Genomic DNA, 16,203 nt, shown 5'->3' with positions numbered 1-16,203 from the left:
CTTCGCCGGGTTCAGCTTCATTTGATATTTGTTGAGAATATCAAAACATTCCTCTAAATGCTTAACGTGATCCTCTTTTTTTAATGACTTAACTAACATATCATCTATGTAGACTTCCATTGTTTTCCCGAGATGATTATGGAACATCTTGTTAACCAACCGTTGATAAGTTGCTCCTGCATTTTTCAAACCAAAAGGCATCACCTTATAACAATAGATACCTCTATCTGTGATAAATGACGTCTTTTCTTGATCTTCGGGGTTCATCATTATTTGATTATAACCCGAGAAGGCGTCCATGAATGTTAACAGCTCGTTCCCAGCGGTGGACTCTACAAGTCGATCTATATGTGGGAGCGGGAAACTATCTTTGGGACATGCTTTATTTAGGTCTGTGAAATCGATGCAAACCCTATCTTTCCCATTCTTCTTTTTGACAACGACAGTGTTTGCTATCCATTCCGGGTATTGCACTTCTCTTATGGACCCTATCTTCAAAAGTTTATCTACTTCGTCATTTACTATTTTGGCTCGCTCCACTCCGAGCTTTCTTCTTTTCTGTTTCACCGGCTTGAAGCTCGGATCTACGTTTAGCTCGTGACAAATTATACTTGGATCTATACCAGGCATGTCTGCTGCTGACCATGCAAACGATGTTTTGTTTCTCTTTAAAAGTTCGACCAAAGCTTCTTTTATTTGGCCAGTCAGAGTTGCTCCAATTCGAATTTTCCGGTCCGGCTTGTCTTCTTCCAACACCACTTCGATTACTACATCATCTTTCTTCTACTCGCTAGGAAATTTTGTTCTTAGTCCCTCTTTTGCGGGCTTCGTTAATTGGTATTGAATCCTCATACGGTGGCTAGCTAGGTAACACGTCCGTGAAGCTTCTTGATCTCCCCGAATTGTTTCCACCCCATTTGATGTTGGAAATTTGATACATTGATGGTATGTAGAGGGGACTGTTTCATTCGATAAATCCAGGGAGTCCCGAGGATGATGTTGTAAGCTGCGGGCTTATCAAAGACAACGAAGTCCACGATCTTCGATACCTTCTTGGCAAGGACCGGTAGCTTGATTGTTCCGAGAGACATGGCTGACTCGCTTGTGAACGCAACTAACGGAGATGGGGGTCCTACTATGTCTCCTCGGCTGATTCCCATTCTTTCCAGAGTACTTAAAAAGATCAAATCGACCGAACTGCCTGTATCTATAAGGATCCTTGATACTTCGAAGTTGGCAACGTCAAGGGTAATGACTAGAGCATCATCATGCGGTCTTTCGAGGTACCGCGTTTCTTCTTCATTAAATGATATTGATGCATCTTGAACATCGACTTCTTCGCTTAAACTTGCTTTGAGTAGGATATTTCGTCTATGTTTCTTGATGGAACTTATCGAATCTCCGCAAAATTTTGAGCCTCCTAGAATCACATTGATCTTACCCTTCGAACTCCTTGGTTCTTCCTCGTTGGATAACCTTGGTCTTTTGGAATCTTGATCTTTGGAGTTTTCCTTTGTTTCGTGGTATTCCTTCACAAAATCTTTTATATCGAATTTGGAAAAATCTCCACTGGCCCAAAGCTCTGCGAGGTGCTTTTTAAGAACGCTGCAATCCTTGGTTAAATGTCCGGTTACTTTATGAATATCGCAATATAGACTTTCATCACGGACCCAAGTGTTTGATCTTCCTTTCCCTTGGAACTGCTTTCCGACGGTACTGTTGAAGGGTTGCGACCCAAATTTCCTTGGTCCTTTGCTCTCCCTAGGCTCGAACTTCTTGGTAGGGACGGTGATTACCGGCTTTTCTTGTTTATTCCTTTTGGCAAAACTTTCTTTTTCGTCTTCTACCTCCATCCAGTTGTTCGCACGAAAGAGTGCATCCTGAATTGTGTCTGGTTTATGAAGTATTAAGTCTTCTTTAAACCTTGAATCATGTCGCAATCCTTTTCGTAGGGCAGATAAAGCTGATTGCTGCGAGATTCTTGAGAGCTTTGACAGCACTCCTTTGAATTTGGTGATGAAAACTCGAAGTGACTCATTAGATCCTTGCGATAAGTTCCAAAGATCGGCATCCGAAACGCTTTTATCCAAAAGGATGGAGTATTGCTTTAAGAATACGGCTGATAGTTCGTCGAAATTGCTGATCGAACCCGGCTCTAATTGGGTGAACCACATTAGAGCTTGGCCACATAGATTCTCCGAAAAAAGCTTGCAGTAGCCTGCGTCCTCATCAGCTTCATCCAATTCGATCTTCCAGCAGCGATCAGAAAAGCTGCGAGATAGCTTTTTGGATCCTCCAATCCGCTGTAAGGGTCCAACTTGAGTTTCCGGGAATCTTTGATCCTCAAACTTGCAATTCGCGAGATGAAAGGTGTTCGCCTAGCCTCTTCAATGACTCGATTGATGTCTGGCTCCGAACTTGTAGCTTGATGAAATTTTGATTTCATTTCTTTTAATTCCTGGCTAACCTTCCTCATGGTCTCGAACTGGTCGAGGTTCTCCTGCTCGTATTGAGCTGCAAGTTGTTCTTCATCTCCGAGCTGTGTCTCTTCTTCCAACGTCTGAGCTACATTATTAGTAGCACCAGGAGTTGTTTGTCCGCTGGTTTCATTTCGTGCAGCGGAACTTGGCGAGTTGAATATCCCTCTTCGGATTCCCACAAGGTTTCCTGCACTTAAAGAGCGAACACGAGTTTGTATAGTATTGACGTTTTGACTAAGAGATACCTGGGATGTTTGCAACGTATCGACGGCCTTTTCCACATCCGATAACTTTTGTGATATGTCCGACATGGTTTGCTGCATAGCTTTGAGGGTTTCGGCCAATGATGTCTCAATGGCGTCTCCTCCGGACATTGTTGCTTATCTCGGAAATGTAGTAAAGAAAAAATCTGACCACTCAAGAACTCTCTCTCCCCACAGACGGCGCCAAAATGTGGATGTCGGATTCACATACTCAAGTATTTTATTAAGTAGGAAAGATTATTCTTAAGGGACAAAAATGAATAGGTAAAAACTTCTAAATTGCTACGAAAATTGCTATAGTATTTCTTTCTTGAGAGGAAGCCCCTTTTTACATGGCCATTGGCCTTTTATTTATACATAGAGAAACGACATTAAACTGAATAATTAAGTACAATTATTCCTTCTTAAATGTGTCAGTTTTGATTCTTCGACTTTAATGCTCAACGTTTGAATTTTGAGTTGACTCTGATCTTCATGGGCCTCGCCTTTTTGGCCCAAGTATCCTTGAACTGACTTACCCGTGTCTTCTACACCGAACTCGTGCCACAGTGCAGTCACTTCGGATTCTCGAAGTGGTGATAACCACTTCGACCGTTCCTTCGGCTCATGGGTTCAATGGGCTTTGTCCTTTATAGGCCATTACCTTGACTACGTGGCAATCTTTGGTTGGTCTCGGACTTCTGGTGCGGGATCCGACACCAACACGTAGGTCCGTGACGAAAGTTTATACTGTGACATCCATAAGGTAACCGGGCATTTGACCAAAGATTGCAGCGTCCTTATAAGGCATCTCGCGGAGCTATGGGCCAGTGGAGATCTTTCCAAATTCAACATAGAAAATTTCGTGAAAGAATACCACGAAGCAAGGGATAGCACCAAAGATCAGAACTCCAAGAGACCAAGATTTTCTAATGAAGAAGAACCAAGGAGTTCGAAGGGAAAGATCAATGTAATTCTAGGAGGTTCCAAACTTTGCCAAGATTCGATTAGTTCCATCAAGAAGCATAGGCGAAATGTTTCACTGCAAGCGAACTTGGGCGAAGAAGTTGACTTTCAGGTGCATCAATATCATCTGATGAGGAAGAAACGCGTCACCTCGAAAGACCCCATGATGACGCCCTCGTCATTACCCTGGACGTTGCCAATTTCGAACTATCAAGGTTCCTCATCGATACGGGCAGTTCGGTCGACTTAATCTTTTTAAGTACTTTGGAAATAATGGGAATTAGTCGGGCAGACATAGTAGGACCTCCGTCTCCTTTGGTGGCGTTCACAAGTGAGTCAGCTATGTCTCTCGGTACGATCAAGCTACCAGTTCTCGCCAAAAAGGTGTCGAAAATCGTGGATTTCGTTATTTTCGATAAACCGGCAGCTTACAATATCATCCTCGGGACTCCATGGATTTATCAAATGAAGGCAGTCCCCTCTACATATCACCAGTGCATCAAATTTCCAACACCAAGTGGAGTGGAAACAGTTCGGGGAGATCAAGAAGCTTCGCGAACATGCTACTTAGCTAGCCACCGTTTGAAGATCCAATAGCAATTAACGAAACCCGCAAAAAAGGGAATAATTCCAAGATTTCCTAGTGGGCAGAAAGAGGATGATGTAGTAACCGAGGTAGTATTAGAAGAAGACAAATCAGATCGGAAAATCCGAATTGGAGTTACTTTGACCGGCAAAATAAAAGAGGCTTTAATTGAACTTTTGAGGAAAAACAAGACATCATTTGCGTGGTCGGCGACAGATATGCCTGGCATAGATCCAGGCATAATTTTTCATGAACTTAACGTGGATCCGAGCTTCAAACCTGTAAAACAAAAAAGGAGAAAACTCGGAATAGAGCGGGCAAAAATAGTAAATGACGAAGTGGACAAACTTTTAAAGATAGGATCCACAAGGGAAGTGCAGTATCCGGAGTGGGTAGCGAACACTGTCGTGGTTAAAAAGAAGAATGGAAAGGACAGGGTATGCATTGACTTCACGGATCTCAATAAGGCGTGTCCAAAGGATAGTTTCCCGCTTCTGCATATAGACCGGCTCGTAGAATCTACTGCTGGGAATGAACTATTAACCTTCATGGATGCCTTCTCGGGTTATAATCAAATAATGATGAATCCCGAGGACCAGGAAAAAACGTCATTCATCACAGATAGAGGTATTTATTGTTATAAAGTAATGCCTTTTGGTTTAAAAAATGCAGGAGCAACTTATCAACGGTTGGTCAATAAAATGTTCCACGATCATCTCGGGAAGACAATGGAAGTCTACATAGATGACATGTTGGTTAAGTCGTTGAAGAAAGAATTTGAAATTGTCATGAGCGAAGTACACGAAGGGTTGTGCGGGAGTCATTCGTCAGGAAGAGCTATGGCTTTTAAGATTAAAAGAATGGGGTGTTTCTTGCCCACTATGATCACGGATTATGTCAAATATGCCCAAAGATGTAAGCGCTGTCAACTTCATGCACCATTGATCCATCAACCTTCGGAATTATTCTCTTCCATCTCCGCCCCATATCCGTTTATGAGATGGTCAATGGACATCATTGGACCATTGCACAGATCAACTCGAGGAGTACAATACCTTTTGGTCTTGACGGACTACTTTTCAAAATGGATTGAAGCTGAAGCATATGTTAGCATCAAAGATTCGGCGGTTAATACATTCCTTTGGAAAAATGTCATATGTCGACATGGGGTTCCATATGAGATAGTTATTGATAATGGACCACAGTTCATTTCGCATGAGTTCGAAGCTTTTTGTTCGGACTGGGGAATCAAAGTCAGTTACTCTACCCCACGATATCCGCAAGGAAACGGCCAAGCCGAGGCCGCGAACAAGACGATTCTTAGCAATCTCAAAAAACGCCTGAATCACCTGAAAGGAGGTTGGTATAATGAACTACAACCCGTCTTGTGGGCCTATCGCACAACTCCTAGGCGGTCTACTGGGGAAACTCCGTTCTCTCTGGTTTATGGTATGGAGGCGGTGGTACCAGCCGAGCTTAATGTACCCGGACTTCGCCGAGCAGAAGCACCATTGGATGAAGAAGAGAACACAGCGATGCTTGATGACTCGCTAGATACCATTAATGAAAGGCGGGATCAAGCCTTAATTCAGATTCAAAATTACCAGCAGGCAGCAGCTCGATACTACAACTCTAAAATCAAGAGTAGGCTTTTCTTTGTAGGAGATTATGTGTTAAGGCGAGTCTTTGAAAATAAAAAAGAAGATGGTGCGGGCAAACTCGGCATTAATTGGGAAGGGCCTTACATTGTTACCGAAGTGGTTCGAAATGGTGTTTATAGGTTGAAAGACTTAGAAGACAGGCCAGTCAAGCGACCCTGGAATGTGATCAATCTAAAGAAATTTTATGTTTAAGATACACGCATTTTTTATGTACATGAACTACGGTGTGGCTTGATCCTGGAATGGGTACGTAGGCAGCTCGGAAACGAGTTCAGCTATTAATAAAATTTTGTTTTTATTCATTTAAAGGAAAAAGTTCGACTATGCGAACAAACAAGCACTGGAAATAAAGTAACAATAAAGCAAATAAGACTAAGCGTCGTCACACCCGCATCCCGAATTAGGAGACTCTTCTCGATGAACAGAACACCTGAACTCCTTGACCAGCAAGGTCGAGAATCGGCATCATACAATCTGGAATGCGAGCGAATTCGGAGATTCCAAGCTCGATCCATTCTCCGGGGTGAGAGCTGAGGATGTGAAGTTCTCGCGATATCGCATTAACCCTGCGTTGCATTCGATGAATCTTATTTCGAAGTTTCTTCCGTTCCAGCGTTAACTTCTTGTGTTGAATCGCAAGCGCTTTGATAAATGCCATCGCAATTTCTTAGTCTCTGTCTGGGAGGTCCTTGATCAGAGCGCACGGAGTTTGGATCTGAGACCTAAAAACGCCGCGGGATGAAGAAGGCTGCTTACCGGTTGCGTCTCCGTCCATCATTTTAACCCTGGAGAAATCAGGCATGGACTCTGAACATCGGAGGTTGAATTCCATACCTGCAAAAGGAAAAAAGAATGGTGAGGAATAAAGAGAAATTGAAGCCTCAATTTATAGGGACATCACGTCCCTAGTAAGCTGCATTTTCCATCCTGGAATGGAGCGATTCGCGGAGAGATTTAAGCCTCTTGAAGAATCCTGCATTTAAAGACGTATCTTTGGGAATATTTCGAGAAAAAGGAAAGTACTCAAAGTTTCCATAAATAAAAGGACCGGAGCCCATCATGAGTTTAAAAGTTTTTTAAGAAAAAGAAAAGAAAAGCAGGATTAGGGAACATTTATGGAAGAGGCTCAGGAACAGACTCCTTCATCGCCGGTTTGGTATCCGAAGTGGACGCCTTTTTCTTGTCATCCACCTCGGGTTCGTTCCGGACGCGTTTCCGGCAAGTGTTGTCCTCCTCTTCATCCTCCTCTTCGCTGCTAGATGAAGCGATTTCGACCGGGGCATTCACGGGCCCCGGGACTTGACCTTTAGCTCGGAAGTACATCCGGAGCATCTTCGGGATCTCTGCGATGGAATCAAAGTTCCTCCACTCCCATTGGAAAGGATCGCTTTCCAAAGCCCTCACTTTCCCTTCCACTCGAGTGATACGAGCTTCGAGTACTTGCCTTTTAAGGCCCAGCCGCTGCCGTTCATCGCACAAACGGCGATGTTTGTCGACGACCTGCCGCAGAAACAAGTAAATTGAAAAGGAGGGGAGAAAAGTTCAATCCAGAACTTGAAAAATGAACACACATTGTTCTATCACAATTCTATCATTCTCACTTCTAAAACTTGAAAAATGAACACACATTGTTCTCAAATCAAGTAGTCTTTCAATCCTAGCTTTATGGAACCTAATACCACCCAATGAAACCACAATCCCCTAAAATCCCTACAATTTTCGTTTTTCTCTTTTCTCAAGAACCCTAACATATGACATTTCAAAATTTCTTTCAATCAAGCATAATGTCAACTAGGGGATCGATTCTATCAAGCATAGGCACCATTAAAACTCATTCTCTCTCAAAAATCGAACTCAAACAAGCCTGATATTCAAGTTCTTGAGATAAAAGCATAAAGAGTGTGAGAATGACTTTTGTACCTTGAAATTGATGGAGAAAGAGATGAAATCGGGATTTGAGGCAGGAATTAAACATTTGGGCTTAGAAATTCGGATTGAAAGAAAGCAAGAAATTTCAAAGGATTTGGTGTAGAATTGGAAGAGAAATCGATGGATTTGTGTTGTGAAGTGAGAAAGAATCGTGAAGAAGAATGGATCGATTTTGGGAAGAAGAAGAAGAAGAAGAAGAAAACCAGCCCAAAATCGATTTTGACTATCCTTGGTTCACTTAAATTGAACCGGTGTAAACCGGTCAACAGGGAAGGAGTTGACTTTACCTGGGATCCAACGGTGTGTGTTTGACCGATGGGTAGCTACAGGTTACGTTTGGCCGCTGGAGGAGCCCGCTAAAGTCTCTGGAAATTTCGGCCAAAACCTGCTACGGTCACCCAGTGACCGATGGCGTTTGCCCGCTGTACTCCCTGGAATTTTCGACCAAAATTCTCTTCGACCACTAATCTGTCCGATGTCTTATGTCTCTTTTGCCGATGCTTATGGCCGATGTACACACTTGGAATTGCTAAACTCTTCAAAACCCACGTGAAGCCTCACTTCTCCGTAGACCTATAACCAAAACAAGCAAAAAACATAAATCATCTTTTCCGGTTATTTTGTAACGTCAAAACTTTTCTGATCACTCTCTTTTTGAGGGTTGTTTAATAAAATTTATAATTATTAAAAAAAAAAAAAGACAAGCAAAAAACATAAAACAAAACAAAATAAAGCATGTATATACAAGGATACCATGGGATTGCCTCCCAAGCGCGCTTGTTTTTCGTCACATAGCTTGACGTTTTCTCGTCATTTAGGCGGATTGAGGCTCCGAGAGAGAAACCGTGGTTCCTTCCTCGACTTGATCACTTGCCATGTATGGTTTCAAACGTTGACCAATTCACAACAAATTCACTTCCCTTCTTGTTCCACAACACAATCGCACCATAAGGCCTTACTTCTTTGATCTTAAGCGGACCCGACCAACGAGATTTGAGCTTTCCCGGAAAAAGTCTCAAACGGGAATTAAACAACAACACTTGGTCATCCACCGTGAAATCTCTTGAAAAATTCCAGAAAAATACCCCATCTATTTTCAATTTGGATGTTTAGTACATGAACTTTTTCGGTTAGAATAAAAATACCTCATATATTTATACTAGTCATTTACCCGCGCGTATTTTATTGTTTATTTAATTGAGTTTGTTATATTTTTGATTAATTACATTATCTCTTTACATATTGTCTATTTTGTTTATTAGTAAATAAATATTGTTTTATTGTTACTTTTTCATATGTGTTTTTAAAATGAGAATTCATGTTTTGTTCCTATCTATCTCATTTATGTTTGAAAATTTTGTAAGACATAATTTAGATAGATTTTATATTCTCAAAAATTATCGGTTTTGTTCTATTCCTGATAAATCTCATCATAATTTAAGTTTACATTGGGTTAGTCCATTCACATTTTAATGCATATTATATATATTCATAATAAAACATTCACTTTAAAAATATAAAATATTATTTATAAATTAGTTAGTATAATCGAAAATTAGTAAATTTATTATTTTTTATATCAATTGTGTTTTTTAGTTTTATAATATAAAATATAAGAAAAGACCTATCATATTTCTTTTTCAAAAACTTGTTTACATATGTATAAATTTTAAAATAAAATGATAAAATGTATAAATAAAATTTTGAATTGAATAATTAAATGATTAGGATGATGAGGTGACTTAAGGAGAAGAGAGAAAAGCCTACTATAATATAAATTATAAGAAAAGACTTTTCATATTCCTTTTTGGAAAACTTGTTTACATATGGTAAATGTTAGAATTTAATGATAAAATAATATAAATAAATTGTAAAAATTAAATTATCAAATGATGTGGATGATGATTAGGATGATGAGGTGGCGGAATGAGAAGAGAGAAAAATGCCACTTTATATATATATAGATTATGTTTTTTAGTTTTATAATATAAAATATAAGAAAAGACCTTTCATTTCTTTTTCAAAAACTTGTTTACATATGTATAAATTTTAAAATAAAATGATAAAATGTATAAATAAAATTTTGAATTGAATAATTAAATGATTAGGATGATGAGGTGACTTAAGGAGAAGAGAGAAAAGCCTACTATAATATAAAATATAAGAAAAGACTTTTCATATTCCTTTTTGGAAAACTTGTTTACATATGATAAATGTTAGAATTTAATAATAAAATAATATAAATAAATTGTAAAAATTAAATTATCAAATGATGTGGATGATGATTAGGATGATGAGGTGGCGGAATGAGAAGAGAGAAAAATGCCACTTTATATATATAGATTTGGTCAAATAATACATCATCTCTAAATTATTGGTAGATTCGGACACTCGACTTAACAATCGTTAACGAACGTTAGAAAAACCTCAAACCCGGGTTTGACATCTCTAACTGCACTTTTGAAGGTTTATCATGTAAATTTGGAGTGTTAGAGGTTGATTTGGAAGACAAACTCAAAGATACGTCGTCGTTTGGAAAGGGAAACGAATCTCAGCTAATCTTCTATGTAAGATTGAAGTAAAAATTAGGGATTGTATATATAATCAGATTGTATATATTTATTTAGTAAGATTAAAAGTTAATGCCGTAAATAATTTTCTAACGTCCGTTAACGGTTGTTAAGTCGCGGGTTTGAATCTACCAATAATTTAGAGATGATGTATTATTTAACCAACTATAAATATATGAAGTATTTTTATTCTAACCAAAAAGTTCATGTATTAAACGTCCAACTTTAAAATAGATATGGTATTTTTTAGAATTTTTCCGTTTAAAAGATAACTCCATTTACTGTTCACGTTAGACTAGTTAACGGACTTTACGGTGTAGGTTGGAAAAGGGGATTTTTAGAACTGATGTATTGAACGACATAAATTTATTAGTTGGGGTATTAATCGGGGAGTCGGAAAAGCTCGTGTATTTTTCTTCCAAAAATAAAAAAAGTTTGAGATTTTTTTGAGAATTTTCCCTATCAAAAAGATCAAAAATGACCTGAGTTATAAAAGAAACGGATATAACAGCGGATAATAGATAATGGCTAATAAATAAATGATACTAATAAAGAGTAGGGAAGGAAAAAAGCAATTATATGAGAAAAGGATTGATTAATTTAAGATTCTATATATATGAAGTAGGCTTTTTCTCTCTTCTCCTTAAGCCACCTCATCATCCTAATCATCATCCACATCATTTAATTATTTAAGTTTATGAATTTATTTATATTATTTTATCATTTAATTTTAAGTTATACACATATGTAAACAAGTTTCTCAAAAAAGAATATGAAAAGTCTTTTTTTATATATTTTATATTATAAACTTAAAGAAGATAATTGATTGAAAAATAATAAATTTATTAATTTTTGATTATACAAACTAATATATAAATAATAGACTATAGTTTTAAAGTGAAACTTTTATAATGAATATATATCCACTAAAAGTAATATGAAACAAAATTTTATAGGATTAACACGATGTACATTTAAATTACGATGGGATTTAACGGGAAAAGAACAAAACCAAAAATTTTGAGAAAATAAAATCTATCTAATTTATGTGTCACAAAATTCTCGAACATAAATAAGATAGATTGGGACGAAACGTAAATTGTCATTTTAAAAACACGTATAAAAAAGAGAGCAATAAAAAACAAATTCTTTAAATATTTTGATATGAATTTAATTAATTTTTTTCAATACATCACATATGTTAAAATAATAAACAAAATAAAAATTAACAATATTTCAAAATAATTGGAAATTAAAATAAAAACATAATTCAATGAAATGAACTAATAAAAAGTAAATTATCTTAATATGTTAAAATTTTAAATTATTCCATATGATAATACGGCAAAATTTATAAAACAAAAAAACAGAAATTGAATATATAATAGTATAGAAATGATTGTAGCAAACCAAACCAAAACCAAATAATAAAAGTGAAGCTAAAATTCTACACTATACACTTAATTTCTCAAGCACTATTGAAGCTAAAATTCAACAAGTTTTCTATACAAACACAATCTAAGATTAAAAAAAAAGTATGTTATAGTATAGGAAAAACTCCCGCGAGTAGCGCGGGCAACCTACTAGTATTATATAAATGTAACATGGGGAAAGCTTCACATGGGAAATTGGCACGTGAATTTGCTTCATACAATATGAACCAGACCCACATAAACTTTTTTTTACTAAACTTTAATCTATCCATAAATTTACTACTAATATTTTCGGATTATCAATTTGATTACATGAACCTTTATTCTATCTATAGTGAGATTATTTAACAAGAGATGAGAATTAGTACTGAATAATGGGAAAGAGCCAAAAAGGGAAGGGACTGTAAAGAGCCAAAAAGGGAAGGAACTGTGAAGAGGTCAAGTGGGGTGTTGCAAACAACATATAAATTGGCTCCAGCTGTTCCTGATTTCAGTTCTCAAACATTAAATTTCGTTATTTTGCTAAAACAAGATATTGTTTTTTTATTGATCCCATTCAATTAGCTTTCTGTCTATATTTTGTCCACTTGTGGGATGTCTCTATATGCAATTGCAGTGCATTTATTTGAACTACAGAAGGACTTGGATATATGTCTTAATCTCTTGCTTCGTCATATGGTTTTTGGTTTGATAGTTTTTTATTGGTCGATGTTTTATAAAACATATTGATTTTGATTGATAACTATCTTTTTTTAGCAGTACCGTATAAAGATCATTAGTAAAATTCCGAAAGTAGAAACAGTGTTTCCATACGATGGATTTATATTGTTTTACGACAAATAACTCGAAATTTTGAATCGTAAAATTATATAAGAAACTAGCCGGTTTCCCGCGCTACTCGCGGGATTTTTATTACGTTATTTAGAAATAATTACATTGTATTTTATTTTCTACTTATTTCCTCCACTATAGCATTTTTTTTATCTTAAATTGTGTTTGTATAGAAAATCTATTGTATTTTAGTTTCGATAGTAGTTGAGAAATGAAATGTGTATAGAATAGATCGATGTGTGGATATAAACGGAAGTGTTATGGAAATTCATAGAAAAAATTATTATTAGGACTCCCAGCAAACATAGATCTAGATGTTAATATTGTGGACCTTTTAATATGTTAACCCGAAAGTTGAGAATGATTTGTGGGCTGCGCGCGGATTGTTACTTTTTTATTTGTTACATCATCTCTTTATATATTATCATAATTTTTTTATGTTTATTTTATTGGATTTGACGTAATTTATGTATCGTTATGATCATTTTTATACTATTACATATCCATTTCTTATTTTTCGTTTTACATATTTTTCGTAATTTCATATGGAACAATTTTAAAATTTAATGTATTAGTATAATTTACTTTATATTTAGTTCATTTCATTTAATTCTATTTTTTAATTTAATTTTCAATTTTTATGTTTTTTTTTCTTTTAACATATGTGATGTATTGGAACAAATTAGTTAAATTCATATTGAAACCCTTTAAAAAAGTATTGTTTTTATTGTTACCTTTCTCATACGTATTTTTAAAATGAGAATTCATGTTTCGTTCCAATCTATCTCATTTATGTTCGAGAATTTTGTGAGACATAAATTAGATAGATTTTATATTCTCAATTTTTTTTTGTTTTTTGTTATATTTCCGTTAAATCTCATTATAATTTAAGTTTATATTGTGTTAGTACAATCAACTTTTGTTTCATATTATTTTTAATAGATATATATTCATTATAAAACTATAATCTATTATTTTTTTTATATTAGTTAGTATAATAAAAAATTAGTAAGTTTCTTATTTTCTTTTATTTTTAATCAATTTTATTTAGTTTCTAGATAAAAATATAAGAGAAGACCTTTCATATTTCTTTTTGAAAAAAAACTTATATACATATGACTAAATCTTAAAATTAAATGAGAAAATGGTATAAATTAACTCTAAAAACTAAATAATAAAATGATGTGGATGATGATTATAAAATATAAGAGAAGACCTTTCATATTTCTTTTTGGAAAAACTTATTTACATACGACTAAATCTTAAAATTAAATGAAAAAATAGTATAAATAAATTCTTAAAACTAAATAATAAAATGATGTGGATGATGATTAGGATGATGAGGTGGCTTAAGGAGAAGAGAGAAAAGTTAACTCGGGACCATCTGTTTTTTGCCTGCCCTTATTCATTCATGGTGTGGATACAGGTTGTAGGTGACCTGTTACATACGGACCCGGATCCTGACCGGACCGTGACTATCCATAGGTTAACCACACACCCATTCGTGAGGTATGACTACATTCTACTCCGTTTGTGTTTCCAAGCTACCATATACTATATATGGCGTGAACGGAATGAGAGAAGGCACAACAAGATCTATCGTGCACACTTACAACTAGCTCGTACGATTGAGAGGGTTATTCGGTCAAGGATCATGTCTTTGAGATACTTTGAGCATACGAGGCTCCGTGGTTTATTACTTCAACGGTGGTTCAGCTCAAGACCCAACCATTAGTAGCTCTTTGCTCTGTTTTAGTCCCGAGGCATTTTTATGTTTTTGAGTGTTTAATCTCTGTTCTGTTTTTGTTGTAAATAACGCTTTTTCTCCTCAATAAATTTCACATTTCATCCAAAAAAAAAATTTCATATTACGATTATTAGTTGAATCTTACAAAAATTCCTGGACTTTTCCTAACTTAAAAGCGTCAAGTTTACTTTAAAAAAATGTAAATATGATGATGTGTTGACTTAAACCATTTCACAAATAAAAAGTATGTGTTGACTTTTATTACAAATTGTTTAAATTTTAATTTAAATTATATCGGACATAAGAGAAGATAGCTAAAAAGATTTTAAAAGAATAATTAAATTACTAAACTCAAAAGTAACCAAGATTCATACAAACTTAGCAAAAACCTTAAAAGAGGAAAATAGTTCAAAAGCAAAACATAACCTCCTAAGAAAAAGACTAACAAAAACACACAAATATGCCAAAATCAAACAGTCAAAAGAAAAGTCTGTATACCGGTGATGGAGTGTACCCAGTCCCAAGATGTGGAGAGTGAGTAAGAGGAGTTGCTTGAAGCCAGAATTAGTGTTGGTGAACGAGGCGCTCTCCTCTTCCTCCTTTGGCGACGCTTATAAGAAGAAGCTCGCGGAGGATCATGAACCACCATTTCTTGAGTGTGAGTGCCTTGGAAAGAATACCTTGCATCTCTATCTTCGTCCATTGGGGTTGGTTGGTTCTCTCCCGTCGCCTCCACGTCATCCCGTGTAGAGTTAGAGCATCCCACGTGTGAGAGCTTGGTTTCCACGGTCTTCATTTTCCCATTCATGCTCTTAATCCCTTTGACAAGCTTCTTTATCGTTCTCCCTTGCCACTTGACAAACCGTTGGAGAAGGTGGATGTGGGTGTGAGCTTCCCGAAGAGCTTTATCCGCTATGGCCTCGTCATAGGGCTTGAAGTCATATCGCGCTTGGCCATAAACCGCACTACTAACTTTGCAGTTGTGGAGGCTGAGTACTTAAAAGACAGTCCGAACGTGGTGGTACCTTTGAGATATCGTAAGCATTGCTTCATTGCAGCTCCGTGAGACTCCTTTGGGCTCTGCATATATCGACTTAACACACCTACAACAAAAGACAAGTCAGGTCTTTTAGTTTTTACTTATACTTTAACTATTTTCTCTTGGATATGGTCAAGTTCTTTGCTATTTATAGTTCGAACGTTAAAAATAAAGCGGCATCTCTTAACAACGTACTAAGATTTAACCTGCGGTATACCGCGGGATAATTTTGTTTTACTCAATCTTAAATAAATTAACTTGTTTTAATATGTTTCTTATTATAATATGATGTGAAGAAAATAATTAAAAAAAAAAAAATTAACCCCTGTAACATTCGATTAATGATATTGTATATTTATGTTAATATCGATCCAAACCCATCTTGTCATATAATCCCGTAATATTTTAAACTTTTATAAGTTTAAATATTCATAATATTTTAAACTTTTTGTAAAATTTAAATATATCGATAATAATATTTAAAATTTTAAAAAATTAAAATTTATTATATATAGTCTAATTAAACGGTTCAAACAAATAACTGAATCATTATTTTGAATTTTAAGAAAATCTTTTAAATATCTCTAATATTAATTATAATTACATTCATCGTAAATCAGTCTCAACCCCAAACATATGTCAAATATTTTATGCTTTTCAGTAGAAGCCCACTAAAGCTTGCATGGGCCTTTGATCAAGGGACTCTAAAGCCCGATAAG

At 35.9% G+C, this 16,203-nt stretch overlaps 1 protein-coding gene and 1 pseudogene across 1 annotated transcript; both read right to left on the bottom strand.

Annotated features, from left to right (window-relative positions):
* Positions 1–6,198: 6,198 nt before the first annotated feature.
* On the bottom strand, positions 6,199–7,035 carry LOC110225060 (annotated as a pseudogene).
* A 1-nt stretch (position 7,036) lies between these two features.
* LOC110225755 lies at positions 7,037–15,253 on the bottom strand. Its single transcript, XM_021015724.1, has 4 exons — positions 14,960–15,253; positions 8,381–8,437; positions 7,856–8,092; positions 7,037–7,435 (listed from the first exon to the last, which is right to left on the bottom strand). Exons 1-4 carry the CDS (start codon positions 15,251–15,253, stop codon positions 7,049–7,051), a joined length of 975 nt encoding a protein of 324 aa, XP_020871383.1. The 3' UTR covers positions 7,037–7,048.
* Between the last annotated feature and the right edge of the window lie 950 nt (positions 15,254–16,203).

Source organism: Arabidopsis lyrata (genome assembly GCF_000004255.2).
Source record: "Arabidopsis lyrata subsp. lyrata unplaced genomic scaffold ARALYscaffold_8, whole genome shotgun sequence".
Taxonomy (NCBI): domain Eukaryota; kingdom Viridiplantae; phylum Streptophyta; class Magnoliopsida; order Brassicales; family Brassicaceae; genus Arabidopsis; species Arabidopsis lyrata.
This window is presented reverse-complemented; position numbering and strand designations above follow the sequence as displayed.

Coding starts and splice junctions, on each gene's coding strand:
- LOC110225755 (XM_021015724.1), bottom strand. CDS start 15,253: ATGAATGGGAAAATGAAGACCGTGGAAACCAAGCTCTCACACGTGGGA. Junction 8,438..14,959: donor TCTCCACATCTTGGGACTGG/GTACACTCCATC, acceptor TTTTGGTTATAG/GTCTACGGAGAAGTGAGGCT. Junction 7,436..7,855: donor CTTTCTCCATCAATTTCAAG/GTACAAAAGTCA, acceptor TTTCTGCGGCAG/GTCGTCGACAAACATCGCCG.